Genomic DNA, 15,807 nt, shown 5'->3' with positions numbered 1-15,807 from the left:
ATAATCCCCATTATTGCATTGGTGGTCCAGCAGATTGAACAGCTGTTTCTGTGGTTTGATGGAAAAAATGTCTGTGTCACTGAGACCTGGATGGCAGCCTTCAGAGGACTTTTCTTTCTTTTTTAAGATGTTTTTTTTCTTAATGTGGACTATTTTTCAAGTCTATTGAATTCATTACAATACTGCTTCTGTATTATATTTTCGTTTTTTTTAGCCAAGAGGCATGTGGGATTGTTGCTCCCCGACCAGTGTTCGAACTCATACCTCTTGCATTGGAAGGTGAAGGTTTAACCACTGGACCACAAGGGAAGTCCCAGGGAACCCCTGCTAAGGAATTATTTTTCTTTTACCTAATTCCTGTAGCTCCTTACCACCACCTATGATGACCTCACTCTATAGCACCCTTAACATGATTCATCGGAGAAGGCAATGGCACCCCACTCCAGTACTCTTGCCTGGAAAATCCCATGGATGGAGGAGCCTGGTAGGCTGCAGTCCATGGGGTCGCGAAGAGTCAGACATGACTGAGCGACTTCACTTTCATTATTCACTTTCATGCACTGGAGAAGGAAATGGCAACCCACTCCAGTGTTCTTGCCTGGAGAATCCCAGAGATGGGGGAGCCTTGTGGGCTGCAGTCTATGGGGTCGCACAGAGTCGGACACAACTGAAGTGACTTAGCAGCAGCAGCAGCAGCAGCATTATTCATACATGGGTGTGGTTCACGTCAGACAGATTTATCTCTGTCTGATAGAGACAGCCTCATATCCTGGGGTGGATGGGAGTCAAAACTAGCTTTTAAGTAATATTTTATGAGAATCAGATAGCAAATTGGCACAACACAGTGAACAGAATCTGTTTATCTTGTGTGTTTTAATATTTTATAGGCGAGGATGTGTTTCCTAGGACTCAGGATACAGCGAAAGGGCCATCTGATCAAAGTTCTGCAAACCCTGCCTTGAGACGCCCCAGTATTAAAATGAACAAAGATCCTGTGAAAACACCAAGGAGCACGAATGAAACCATAGCTGCTGAGATGAAAACTCCTGTGTCCACGACAGCGACTCCAAAGGCAACATCAAGTGCAAACAGGTCTAGAAGGTCTGCGGAGCTCAGCGGTGTGCAGACGCCGGGTACAGGGCCAGAGAACCAAGACGCAAAACCTGACACCGTTGAGGACATCTTGGGAAGACGTCTGAGGAAAACACCACAACCAGAGCTGAAGCTGGAGAGAGACACAAAGGAAAGTGAAAAGTCATTCGAACAATGTAAGCAAAACATCAAATCAAAAGAAAATTCTGAAAAGACGATAGCTGTGAGGAGATCAAGAAGAGCCTCAGAGCTGAAGTGTGAACCAGCGGCAGACCTGACCACCCTCCAGAGATCGCAGGACACAGAGCCCGAGGAGAAGCAGGTGGACATCCTGAGTCTCCTACAGACTCCAGTTCATGCCAAGGAAGTGACGGATGCAAAGAACAAAGCCACAAGGATGAGCTGTAAGTCTCCCAAGCCAGGAGCAGTCAGCACACCCACCAGCATGAGCACACAGCTCAAGACACCGTCCCAGAAAGTGGGTGTAGGAAGTTTCTCGGACCTTAGGAAGCTCTCGGAAACTCTGGGGAAAGCCACGCCCACTCAAAGAGAACCAAGAGATGCTAAAAGCATCCAATTGTTTAAGGAAACTTCAAAGCAGAAACTGGACCCTGCAGAGAATTCTGCTGGAAGTAAGAGGAGGCCAACGACATCCAAGGGAAAGGCCCCACCTCTGGAAGACCTGGCTGGCTTCAAAGAACTCTTCCAAACCCCTCATCAAGCCAAGGGACCAATGACTGATGACAAAACCACCAAAACACCCTGTACATCTCCACAGTCAGAGCCAGTCAACACACCAAGTAGAAGGGGACGTCTCAGGACACCTTCCCAGAAGGTGAATGTGCAGGAGGACCTCTCAGCTCTCAGGAAACCTCAACAAACACCAGGAAAAACCACACAGTCACCCAGAGAACCAGAGGGTGGTGACAAGGGCATTGCAGTGTCTCAGGAAGCTCCAGAAGAGATGCTAGACCTTACAGAAAAGGTACCTTCAGCCAAGAGGCGACCAAGGACACCCAAGGGAAAGGCCCAGCCCCTGGAAGACCTGACTGGCTTCAAGGAGCTCCTCCAAACCCCAGATCAAGCCAGGGAACCCATGACAGATGCCAAAACCACCAAAACACCCTGTAAATCTTCTCAACCGGAGCCAGTCAACACACCAAGTAGAAGGGGACGTCTCAGGACACCTTCCCAGAAAGTGGACGTAGAGGAGGAGCTCTCATCTCTCAGGAAACCTCAACAAACACCAAGGGGAACCAGGCAGTCAGATAGAGAACCAACAGATGGTGATGAAGACATCAAAGTGTCCAAGGAAATGCCAAGGCAGAAAATGGACCCTGCAGATTATGTGACTGGAATTAAGAGGCAGTCAAGGACACCTAAAGAAGATGTCCAGTCTCTTGAAGACCTGACTGGCTTCAGAGAACTCTTCCAAACCCCAACCCACACCAAGCTGCCAAGGGCTATTGTCAAAACCCCCCAAATGCTTGGCCAGTCTCCACAACTGAAACCAGTCAACATGACACCAACTAGAAGGGGACGTCTCAGAACACCTTCCCAGAAAATGGACATGCAAGAAGACCTCTCAGCTCTCAGGAAACCTCAGCAAACACCAGGGGAAACCACACAATCACCCAGAGAGCCAGAGGCTGGTGACAGAAGCATTGCTGTGTCTCAGGAAGCTCCAGAAGAGATGCTAGACCTTGCAGAAAAGGTACCTGCAACCAAGAGGAGGTCAAGAACACCCAAGGGAAAGACCCCACTACTGGAAGACCTGGCTGGCTTTAAGGAGCTCTTCCAAACTCCACTTCAAGCCAAGGAAACAATGACAGATGAAAAACCCACCACAATACCCTCTAAATCTCCACCAGCAGAACCAGTCAACATGCCGACCAGTAAGAAGAGACGACTCAAGTCATCTCCCCGGGAAGTGGGCATAGAGGAGGAGCTCTCAGTGCTCAGGAGGCCTGCACAGGCTCCAGGGGGAACCAGGCACTCAGAAGGAGAAGCAGCAGGTGATGGTGAAGACATCAAAGCGTTCATGGAAACGCCAAGGCAGAAACTGGACCCTGCAGAAAATGTGACTGGAATTAAGAGGCAGCTAAGAACACCCAAGGAAAAGGTCCAATCTCTAGAAAACCTGACTGGCTTCAGAGAGCTCTTCCAGACCCCAGATCACACCAAGGAGCCAAAGGCTGTTCTCAACACACCCCAAATGCTCTGCACATCTTCCCAATCAGAGTTAATTGTCACACCAACCAATAGAAAGAGACAGCCCAGGACACTTCTTGGGAAGGTGGATACAGAGAAAGAACTGTCAGTGCTTAGGAGACACACACCAGCGTCAGGGCAAACCATGCATACATGGTGCAGAGAACCAGGAGATGATGATCAAAGCACTGAATCATTTGAGGAAATGCCAAAGCAGAAACTGGGCCCTGCAGAGAATTCTGCTGGAAGTAGGAGGCCAACGACACCCAAGGGAAAGGCCCCACCTCTGGAAGACCTGGCTGGCTTCAAAGAACTCTTCCAAACCCCTCATCAAGCCAAGGGACCAATGACTGATGACAAAACCACCAAAACACCCTGTACATCTCCACAGTCAGAGCCAGTCAACACACCAAGTAGAAGGGGACGTCTCAGGACACCTTCCCAGAAGGTGAATGTGCAGGAGGACCTCTCAGCTCTCAGGAAACCTCAACAAACACCAGGAAAAACCACACGGTCACCCAGAGAACCAGAGGGTGGTGACAAGGGCATTGCAGTGTCTCAGGAAGCTCCAGAAGAGATGCTAGACCTTACAGAAAAGGTACCTTCAGCCAAGAGACGACCAAGGACACCCAAGGGAAAGGCCCAGCCCCTGGAAGACCTGACTGGCTTCAAGGAGCTCTTACAAACCCCAGATCAAGCCAGGGAACCCATGACAGATGCCAAAACCACCAAAACACCCTGTACATCTCCACAACCAGAACCAGTCAACACACCAAGTAGGACACCTTCCCAAAAAGTGAATGTGCTGGAAGGCCTCTCAGCTCTCAGGAAACCTCAACAAACACCAGGAAAAACCACACAGTCACCCAGAGAACCAGAGGGTGGTGACAAGGGCATTGCAGTGTCTCAGGAAGCTCCAGAAGAGATGCTAGACCTTACAGAAAAGGTACCTTCAGCCAAGAGGCGACCAAGGACACCCAAGGGAAAGGCCCAGCGCCTGGAAGACCTGACTGGCTTCAAGGAGCTCTTACAAACCCCAGATCAAGCCAGGGAACCAATGACAGATGCCAAAACCACCAAAACATTCTATAAATCACCAGCAGAAACAGTCAACATGCCGACCAGTAAGAAGAGACAACTCAAGTCATCTCCCCAGGAAGTGGACATAGAGGAGGAGCTCTCAGTGCTCAGGAGGCCTGCACAGACTCCAGGGGGAACCAGGCACTCAGGAGAAGCAGCAGGTGATTTTGAAGACATCAAAGCATTCACAGGAATGCCAAGGCAGAAACTGGACCCTGCAGAAAATGTGACTGGAATTAAGAGGCAGCTAAGAACACCCAAGGAAAAGGTCCAATCTCTAGAAGACCTGACTGGCTTCAGAGAGCTCTTCCAGACCCCAGATCACACCAAGGAGCCAAGGGCTGTTCTCAAAACCCCTAAGATGCTCTGTCAGTCTCCACCACTGGAACCAGTCAACATAACACCAGGTAGAAGGGGAAGTCTCAGGACACCTTCCCAAAAAGTGGACATGCAGGAAGACCGCTCAGCTCTCAGGAAGCCTACACATACACCAGGGATGACCACACACTCACCCAAAGAGCCAGAGGGTGGTGACAGAGGCGCTGCAGTGTCTCGGGAAACTCCAGAAGAGAAACCAGACCCTGCAGAAAATTTAACTGCAAGCAAGAGGCGGCCAAGGACACCCCAGGAAAAGGCCCAACTCTTGGAAGACCTGGATGGCTTCAAAGAGCTCTTCCAAACCCCAGATCATGCAAATGGAGCAATGACTGATGACAAACTCACCACAATGCCCTGTACATCTCCACCAGCAGAAGCATTCAACACGCCAACAAGTGAGAAGAGACAACTCAAGTCATCTCCCCAGAAAGTGGATGTAAAGGAGGAGCTCTCGGCACTCAGGAGGCCTGCACAGACTCCACGGGGAACCAGGCACTCAGAAGGAGAACCAGCAAGTGATAGTGAAGAAAAAGCATTTACGAAAACTCCAAAGCAGAAACTGGACTCAGCAGAAAGTTTAACTGGAAGCAAGAGGCGGCCAAGAGCATCACTTAAGGAAAAGGCCCAGCCCCTGGAAGACCTGACTGGCTTTAAAGAGCTCTTCCAAGCCCCACGTCAATCCAAGGAACCAATGACTGAAAACAGTATCCCTCAAATGCTCTGCCAGTCTCCACAACCAGAACCAGTCACCATAACACCAGCTAGAAGGGGGCATCTCAGGACACCTTCCAAGACAGTGGACAGGCAGGAAGACTGCTCAGCTCTCAGGAAGCCTCAGCAAACACCGGGGGAAGCCACACACTCACCCAGAGAGCCAGAAGGTGGTGACAGAGGCACCGCAGTGTCTCGGGAAGCTCCAGAAGAGAAACTGGACTCTGCAGAAAACATAACTGCACGCAAGAGGTGGCCAAGGATACCTAAGGAGAAAGCCCAGCCCCTGGAAGACCTGAGTGGCTTCAAAGAGCTCTTCCAAACCCCAGATCATGCAAAGCAACCCATAATGATCGATGACCATCCCCTTGCCATACCCTGTAAATCACCAGCAGAACGCGTTACCAGGAGAACAAGTAGAAAGAAACAACTCAGGTCATCGCCAGAGAAAGTGGGTGTAGAAGAGCCCTCAGCACTCAGGAGGCCCTCCCAGACTCCGGAGGAAGCCACACGCATGCAGAGAGAAGCTGAAAAGGATGAAAAAGACATCAAAGTGTGTAAGAAAACTTCAAGGCAGAAACTGGTCTCAGCAGAAAATGTAACTGGCGTCAAAAGTCGGCGAAGAAACATTAAAGAACAGGCCCAACCCACAGAAGACCCAGCCAGGGTCAAAGAGCCCTTCCAAAACCCCAACCAGACCGAGGAACCAGCGAGTGATGTAAAAATCGCTCCAGCGTCCTGCCAGTCTCCACCAGCACAACCAGTCATCAGGAGAATGACCAGACAGAGACGGCTCAGGTCACCACCAGGAAAAGTGGCCGTGGAAGAGCCCTCAGCGTCCACAGGGCCTATACAGACACCAGGTGATACACACACAGAGCCTGTAGGCAAAGAAAAAGACAGCAAGGTGTTGAAGGAAACTTCAGGGCAGAAACTGAGTCCTGCAGAGAATGTAACAGGCATCAGGAGTCGGCTAAGAACACTTAAGAAAAAGACCCAACCCCTGGAAGACTCAGCCAGTGTAAAAGAGCTCTTCCAAAAGCCAGATCAGGCCAAAGAAGCAGACAGTGATGTTACAATAGCCCCAGGGCCCCGCCCATCCCCACCAGCAGAACCGGTCACCAGGCCAACAAGCAGAAAGAGGCGGCCCAAGTCATCACCAGAGAAAGTGGACAAAGAAGAGCCCACACCGACACCAGGGGAAAGCACATGGGGCCAGCCTGCACCTGATGAAAAAGACAGCAGAGTGCTGAAGGAAAATCCAAGGCAGAAACTCAATCCTGCAGAAAATGTAACTGGAGTCCGGAGTCGGCTAAGAACACTGAAGGAAAAGACCCAACCCCTGGAAGACCCAGCCAGTGTCAAAGAGCTCTTCCAAGACCCAGATCAGGTCAAAGAACCAGAGGGTGATGTTACAACCATTCCAATGCCCCGCCAGTCTCCACCAGCAAAACCCATCACCAGACCAACAAGCAGAAAGAGGCGACTTAAGGCGTCGCCAGAGAAAGTGGACATAGAAAGGCCCTCGGCGCTCAGAGAGCCCACACAGACACCAGGGGAAACCACACACAGCGAGCCTGTACGTGATGAAAAAGACAACAGAGTGTTGAAGGAAAATTCAAAGCAGAAACTCAATCCAGCAGAAAATGTAATTGGGGTCAGGAGCCGACTAAGAACACTGAAGGAAAAGACCCAACCCCTGAAAGACCTGGCCGGTGCCAAAGAGCTCTGCCAAAAGCAAGATTGGGCCAAGGAACCAGTGAGTGATGGCACGACGGCTCCAGCGCCCCACCAGTCTCCACCAGCACAACCAGTCACCAGGAGAACAGCTAGACAGAAACAGCTCAGGTCACCACCAAGAAAAGTGGCTGTAGACAAGCCCTCAGCGCTCAGCAGGCCTGCACAGACTCCAGAGGAAACGACGCACACAGAACCTGTGGGCAATGAGAACAAGATCAAGATGGCCAAGGAAACGTCAAGGAGGAACCTGAACTCAGCAGAAAACTTCATTGGCGTCAGGAGTCGGCGAAAAGCATTTCAGGAGAAGACCGTGGAAGACCCGGCCAGTTCCCAGGAGCCCTTCCAAAAGCCTGATCAGGCCGAGGAACTGGAAAGCAGTTCTACTGCCATCAAGAGAGCCTCAAAGCAAACAGCAGACAGAAGACCTGTAGAAACATCCCGAAGAGTCCTCAGGGCCCCTAAAGTAAGATTCACAGAAGACCTTGTGGGCAGCAGAGAGCCTGCAAAACACCCAGGTGAAAGTTGCGTTTCCCTGTCCCCCGAGAGGGAGCAGGGAGAAGACGGAAGAGTCACAGGCAGGAAGAGACTGCGCCCTGTGACAGCTGCCCAGGACCCCGAGGACGAGAGACCACTCCAGAAGAAGCAGAGGACAGCCCCCAGGGAGACATGGGAGCCCCCCGAACCCCCAGGAGTGAAGAAGAGAAGCCTGCGGACCTTGGCACAAAGGACTGAACCTGTGGGAAACCTGCCCGATGATGACCTGAAAGCTAAAGCTACGGATCCGCAAGAAGTCGCACAGGCTCCGAATAAGGTGATGGGAGGAGTGATGTGATCGTGCCCTGTGGGCTTCCCAGGTGGCGATGGTCGTAAAAAACCCTCCTGCCAATGCAGGAGATGTAAGAGATGCGGATTTGATCCCTGGGTGGGAAAGATCCCCTGGAGGAGGGCATGGCAACCCATTCCAGTCTTCTTGCCTGGAGGATCCTATGGACAGAGGAGCCTGGCAGGCTACAGTCCATGGGGTCGCAAAGAGCCGAACATGACTGAATGACTTGGCACAGCATGGCAACTTGGGTGGATGCTCTCCATTCTGGCATAAATTTGCTATCAACTGTATGTAACCCCAATGTAAGTATGGGTCCCCTTTCCCTCAGGGTCCACAGTCAACACAGTGAGTAGCTGCAGACCATTGGAAAGCATCCCCTTAGAATTTATAGAGCTGTTTAGTTACTCAGTCGTGTCCAACTCTGCAACCCCATGGACTATAGCTCTCCAGGTTCATGTGTCCATGGGATTCTCCAGGAAAGAAGACTGGAGTGGGTTGCTGTTTCACTCTCCAGGGGATCTTCCTATGTTCGTCTTCAAAGATATGGAGCTTTATGCCGAGAAAAAGTGGGCAACTCAGTCCTGCCTTGTCCTAGGCGCTGAGACCTGGAGTGCTGAGTACAAGCAGTATCTACATCAGTACTTAAACAATTAGAACAATTTGCCCAGGGTATGTGTGTCCTGGGAAGACCATAGCTGTCAGGGCTGTTGGCGAAAGTGTTGGTCGCTTAGTTGTGTCCAACTTTTTGCGACCCCATGAACTGTAGTCCGCCAGCCTCCTCTGTCCAGGGGATTCTCCAAGCAGAATACTGGAGTGGGTTGCCATTCCCTTCTCCAGGGGATCTTCCCAACCCAGGGATTGAACCCAGGTCCCCTGCATGGCAGGCAGATTCTTTACCACCTAAGCCAGTAGGGAAGCTATACGTTTTGTCAGAGAAGTTTGTAAATTGGATTCCAGAAATTGAAATTTTCCTGTTCTGGTCTAGCAATGACTTGAAGGATTAGAAATTCATTTTCTGTCTGAATAATGGGGTGTTTTCCTGGAATATGCTTTTAACGCTTGTTAAAATCACACTGATGTATGTGACAGACATTGTGGTTGGAGTTCATACTGAATTCCTTACTTAGGGTTTATTGGTGGAAATGGTGATTTCTCTGTAGGAGCAAATTGACAGGTACACCCCTGATTTGCTTAGACTTTCTTGCATGTTAGGATATGAATCAATGGCAAATGTTGCAATTGATTCCTCTTTGAGTTCACTTTCAAATGATGTTCTCCATGTTGAGATTTGTAATTTGTATTCTTCATTCTTGACATTTTGTGGATGTCTTTTGAATTTTTTTAGGGAGTGTCCCTGCGTTCCAGGCGTCCTGCTAAAACTTCTGTAGAGGAGCAAAGACCTGAGGTTCTTATATCAGAAGAAAAGGTGAAAATAAACAGAAGCAAAAAGAAGTCCGTGCAGCCCTCCCAGGAGATGAAGCTCCAGAGCCCTGAAGATGGAGCCAAGAAGCCTGCCTCTGGGAGCAAAGTTGAAGAGAGGAGGACACGCTCAAGACCTGGGAGGCAGAACCAGACGCCTTTGCCTGAGGCTGCAGAAGAGAAAGCGAGGGAGGGAAGGGTGGACATCCCGGCGAAGAAGCAGGAAGAGAAGGAAGGGACAGGACTTTCAGACCCCAAGGGTTCGAGATCCAGAAAGGTTAGCGTTCGCCCTCGAGGAAACCCTTCGGAGACTGCATCCGAGCAGAGAGTGACCCGGAGTGCCAAGAGATGTGCCCACAGTCTTCAGAAGGCTAGTAATCTCCTGTTGCTCTTTTTCTAAGCATAGACACTATGTCAGTAGAGGTTTACCCCACGCTGTGAGAGCAGACGCAGCAAATGGGATAATACACTGCCAACCTTCAGTTAAACTAGCATGAGAAGCAGGAGTCTAAACCATATTCTGTGGCTCAGTATTCAGGTGGATGTGGCTTGGGAATTCCACTTGAATAGTCAAGTCACTCGATGACGTCTTCTTTCAGGGAATTTATCCAGTTAGTGCTTTCTGAGTGCTCACTGCACTCCTGTGCTAAGATTCCAGGCACTGCCTTCAGTGTGTGGTTAGAGACTGAACAAACTTCCCGAAAGGTAATGCTTGATTTCAAAGGTGTCCCCTCGGAAAGCTGGGACACAGAGCGGGTGGGGTGTCCATAGACAAACAGCCCCGTGAACAGTTCCCATTCAGGAGGCAGCCTGGTGTCCTTTCCTCCTCCCAAAGACGGCAACCCAAGCATGGTCTCCACTCACACTCAGCCCCAAGCATGGTCTCCGCTCACACACAGCCAGCACTCAGTGATGTCCCCTCTGGACACACCAGTTGTTCAGAAGGTCCAAAAAGCTTCAGCCTGATTACATGTTGGAATTCACTTTTTCTGAGTGGTATTTATAAAAATCAGTGGAAAATGTATGTGGAATTTTTTTTTCTTTTTTATGATGTATTGATAACTTAAAAATAGCTTACCAACCTTTCTGTCAAGACACAATATTTAACTTTAAAGATATACATAGTAAGAGTTTCAGGCAGCTTTTACAGTCTCTATTTTAAAGCTCACTGCCAAACTCAAGACGAGTTTTCTGGAGCTAAAGACCTGTATCGCACCCTGTAAGGATTCGGGTTTTTGCAGAATAGAGTTGGTTACACAAACTGTTCTTTCAAATGACTTAAGAGATATTTTTCCTCCCAAACAGGAAAGTGAAAACGTGTGTGTCAAGAAAATAAGAACCAGAAATCGTCGAGACCCTGAAGATATATAGCTAAGAAGTTTAAAGGGGGGGGGGGGGTAATGAATTTAGTGATAAGTTGTAGTACGATATTTGCCGTAAGTTTTAAAGTGAATTCTGTAAATAATGCTACTGGGGGTGGGGTGGGGTGGGGGTTTAAGGGAAGAAGGCTTAGAATTTTCTAACTCAAGAGTTTATTCAAAAGCCCCCACATGGAGATTATGAAGGAGACCTCTGAGTCTCCTAAATTAGTAAAACATTTAAGACTTGAGTAGGGGGTGGGAGGGTGGGGGGAGTTTGCCAAGGTGTGGCCTTCATCTCGGTGAAATGAAGCCCCGGGGTTTGTGACTGCCGCGGTCGATCCGTCGGCCGTGGGCCCCAGCGCTCGCCACGCTGCTGTAAATGCTTCTCTGTGTGTCTGTGTCCTGTGTGCGTCCTCACGCAAACGTGAAAGGCAGGGGCTCAGGACTCAGGAATGAATGGGCAGAGGACGAGAACAATGAAAGTCAGGGTGTCCGCCTTCACCCCGGGGAGACCGCGGGTCCAGGCGCTCGGGCTGCGGGCCATCTGCACAGGACAGTGCTGTTCGCTGCCCTGGCCTCGGAGGCGAGGCGTGACTCCGAGGCTGGTCTGTGCCGCCATCTGCAGGGTAGTGTGACGCTTTGCTTGAGGAAGGCCTGCCGGCTTGCCTGTTCCACGTGAAGTGTCTCTGTCTGAACTAGGACTGTTTTCATCTGAGGGCATCTCCCCACCCGGCCTGAGGGCCACTGGCCCGCGCACCCCTCGAGTCCGCGCTGTGACACCCCTCCACGCCCTCGTGTCCCGTTTTCCGAGTCTTCTCTGCCCTCGCCTGTGCTTTCTCTGCCCACACCTGTTGACCTGACCTTGCACTTTCCCCCAGAAAGAGCAGCCATTTCTGACACTTGGAGCTCGAGGCCATTGCGTCTCGTTTTTCGCCTGGGTGTCCGTCCTCCTTTGGTTTCAGAGCCACCCGTCTCACTGCTGTTTCGCTCTGTCCTCCGGCTCCTCCGTGTTCCCCGGGTCAGATGCCAGCGCCCCGTCCCCTCCAGTCACCCGTGTGGAGGCCTCCCCGTCCGCCTGCCCTGCCTGGTGGAGGCGAGGCTGGCTGTGCCCGAGCACGCGAGCTGTCACCTGGTGCCTCCGTCGACTCTTGTGTTCCCCCCAGGTCTGGCGTGGAGCGAGGTCCCCATCACAATAAACGCTTTTGAACAAATGCATGAATCCAGGCACGTCTGTCTGAGTCAGGGGTGTTTGTTTTTGCTATTTTGGCTGCCTTATTAATACAGTTATTTAGACGGCATTGCCTGAAATTGGGGGTCATCGTCAAGTGGGGCTGGAAAGAAAGTGGGGTTCCGACGAGCAGAAGGGATGGTGTTTTAGGAAGTGCAAGCCTCATTAGAAAAGGCCTTCTGGGCACGAGCCATCAGTGTGCCACTGAGGCAAAACCCAAGGAAACACAGGAACTTCCTGTGATTAAGTTGTTCTGCCAGCACTTCAGATTTAGCAATAATTATGAACCTCACATATAGAAAAATTTCAGTTAGCTGTGTTCCTGGGGAATGGGGTAAAAATTAAAAAGCTATTAGGGTTCATTTCTAACCCCAAATCTCACTGAAATATATCAGCACATTTTCTCGCCTTCTTAAGCAGAATATTTCAAGAGCATAAGAAGGGTGGTTTTTTCCTTAAAAAACTGGAAATAGAACTGCCATATGACCCAGCAATCCCACTGCTGGGCCTATACACCGAGGAAACCAGAATTGAAAGAGACACATGTAACCTAATGTTCATCACAGCACTGTTTATAATAGCCAGGACATGGAAGCAACCTAGATGTCCATCAGCAGACGAATGGATAAGAAAGCTGTGGTACATATACACAATGGAATATTATTCAGCCATTAAAAAGAATACATTTGAATCAGTTCTAATGAGGTGGATGAAACTGGAGCCTATTATACAGAGTGAAGTAAGCCAGAAACACTAATACAGTATACGAATGCATATATATGGAATTTAGAAAGATGGTAATGATAATTCTGTATGAGAGATAGGAAAAGAGACACAGATGTATAGAACAGTCTTTTGGACTCTGTGGGAGAGGGTGAGGGTGGGATGATTTGGGAGAATGGCATTGAAACATGTATAATATCATATGTGAAACAGATCGCCAGTCCAGGTTTGATGCATGATACAGGGTGCTCAGGGCTGGTGCACTGGGATGACCCAGAGGGATGGGATGGGGAGGGAGGTGGGAGGCAGGTTCAGGATGGGGACCACATGTACACTCATGGCAGATTCAAGTCAATGTATGGCAAAACCAATACGATATTGTAAAGTAAAAAAATTAAAAAAAGAAGGGTGGTTTTATTTTATATGGTTGTAGGTGCTGAATTAGAAAAAGTCATTCAAACGTGTTTTTAAAAATGCACGTCCACAGGACACATCCTTTATTTAGCATTTTTGGGGGGAGGAAGCATCAGATAGAAATATTAACCATTATTATTTAGCAAGGCTAATTATGTGCTTGAGAATGGGGTACAAGAAATAAACATCTACTTGCTGTGTGATTTGGTAACTTCTGAGCCTCAGATTCCAAGAAAGTAGCATCCCTCTGATGGAAAGCTCTCATTAAATGGAAGCTAGTTTTACTTTATCTCCAAGTTTTCCATGATGTGATTTTTTTGCTTTAATTTTCTACCAGTCATCTCTTGCCTTCCTTAGTTAAGACTCTACCCCCCCACATGTAGTATTCACGCATGCATACATGATTGCACACACACATATACACCCATTCATTCACACACATGCATACACATGAATATACAAGGTTTCTTACATATGCTCATGCACATGTGCATGTAGTACACATGCATACATGTAGACACCCATTCATTCACATACATATGCATGGATACATATCACACGCACATGCTCATACACGCATATAGTATATTCACATGCATACATGTACACAGGCACACACCCTTTCATTCACTCACATATACATATATACACATGGATCCATACCCATTCATTCACACATACACATACATACACATGGATATACACCTATTTATTCACACACATACTCATGCTCACACACACACACACACACCCTCTGCTCTCTTCCCCACTCTTGCTTCCCTTCAGCCCTGAGCTCAGCTCCAGTGAGACTCCCTCCAAGAAGCCTCTTTCAGCCCTACCCTGGTTTCCCGGGCCAGGTTGGCCCCCCGTTTCATGGCCCAGAGTCATACTGTACCTCCTGGTGGAATAGAGTACAGTGGGAACTAGGTGCCCCCCTCTAGGACGAAGCTTTGTCCATCCAGGATCAGACCGCAGACTGACAAGTCTACACCCTGATGATCAGGTGCAGGAAGTGTCTGAGATGAAATGATGTTAAAACTCAGTATTTTTATTAAAGGGAGGAAGAGGTAAAGAAAATCATACCAAACAGAGACAGTGAGAGGCAGAAAGGGGTGGGGCAGAGGGCCGCCTCCCAGCCTCCTGCCTGCATTTCCACAACTGCCATAGCCAGACAGGAACTCCCCACCAAGCCAGGAGGCCTGCTGGGTCCTGCAGAAACAGCCCTGGTATTTGGGGGAGGGGACTCCCCACCACCCAGGCCTTGTCCTTGTCTGGACTCCAGGACAGGGATTTAGTCCAGGCTGCAGAATCAGCAAATGACCGTGCTTGTTGCCCAGAGGTTGGCCGCCCTGACGCAACCAGATTTTTGGAGTGAACTTGCGGGCAAGTCCCAGAGGTAGCCACCTGTGGTGGGTTGGCTATAATGTGAATAACAAAGGGTCAGTATCCACGTTTTAAACAGAATTACTATAAATGAATTTGGAGAAGGGAATGGCAACCCACTCTGGTATTCTTGCCTGGAGAATCCTATGGACAGAGAAGCCTGGCGGGCTACAGTCCATGGGGTCACAAAGAGTCGGACAGGACCGAGCAACTAACACAAAATAAATGAATAAGGCAAAGCCAAATGACTCAATTAGGAAGATGGATAAAAAATGCAAATTGGTGGTTCAGAGATGAAATAAATGTGAAAAGATGCTCAACCCACTAGAAGTTAGGGAAATGCAAACTGATGGAAGGCATGTTTTTTTCTTTTTTTGCCTCAGCTTGACAAGAGCTCAGAGGCTTGCCGTTATCCATGGTTGGTGATGGGGACCATCCACACCGTAGATGGTCTTCAATTATTGGAAAAGCCACAGAGCCTGCTGAAAGCCACTCCCCTAACCTGCGCCATCCAATCCCAGCCAGGTGCTGACCTCCCCTGGCCATCGGCTCACCTGCTGGCCCATCCTGAGATCTGTTATCACAGGGGGTATGTTGGTGTGTTTCTATTTGACAACAGGCCCCTCTGTGGCAGACCTGGGGTTTGTTCCCTCTCAGCCCCTCACACCCTCCTGAGTCTGTACCCCGCCAGGTGGTCAAGTCTCTTTGTCCCTGGTTGCCTGGGGGTGCTGGTTCCTGTCCTCATGGACCCTCCTCTAAAACTCCTCCTTGCCCCCTGTCCTCGCTGTCTCCTGCCTCAGGCTGCATCTGCACCTTCTGTTCTCCTGCTCTCTTACACTTATGGGGGAAAGAGCCCCCACCACACCGGGAGCAGAAGTGAGCCCACCCCCCCACCCTTATTTAACAGACATGCAGACAGACAGATCCATACGTGCATGTTCAGTCGTGTCCAACTCTGCAACCCCATGGACTGCAGCCCGCCAGGCTCGTCTGTCCATAGAGTTCTCCAGGCAAGAATACTGGAGTGGGTTGCCATTTCCTTCTCCAGGGGACCTTCCCAGCCCAGGCATTGCACCCGCTTCTCGTGTCCCCTGCGTTGGCCAGTGGGTTCTTTCATCACTAGCATCACCTGGGAAACCCACAGACCCCTAAGCCAGACCCAGTAGCTAGAGGGTCCATAGGAGCACACAGATTCATTGCAGGTGATTTTTTTCAGATGAAGGGGAATAAAGGTTTTCAGA

General features: G+C 49.6%; 1 protein-coding gene across 1 annotated transcript in view; it reads left to right on the top strand.

Moving 5' to 3' along the window:
• The window catches only part of MKI67 (marker of proliferation Ki-67), a 28,440-nt gene extending 17,970 nt beyond the window's left edge, over window positions 1-10,470 (top strand). Inside the window, exons 13-14 of the mRNA XM_055559954.1 lie at window positions 888-8,023; window positions 9,384-10,470. Of these exons, the coding sequence (XP_055415929.1) occupies window positions 888-8,023; window positions 9,384-9,857 (7,610 nt within the window). The 3' untranslated portion in view covers window positions 9,858-10,470. The remainder of the gene's footprint in view (window positions 1-887; window positions 8,024-9,383) is intronic.
• Window positions 10,471-15,807: the final 5,337 nt, after the last annotated feature.

This window comes from Bubalus kerabau, chromosome 22 (assembly GCF_029407905.1).
Source record: "Bubalus kerabau isolate K-KA32 ecotype Philippines breed swamp buffalo chromosome 22, PCC_UOA_SB_1v2, whole genome shotgun sequence".
Taxonomy (NCBI): domain Eukaryota; kingdom Metazoa; phylum Chordata; class Mammalia; order Artiodactyla; family Bovidae; genus Bubalus; species Bubalus kerabau.
This window is presented reverse-complemented; position numbering and strand designations above follow the sequence as displayed.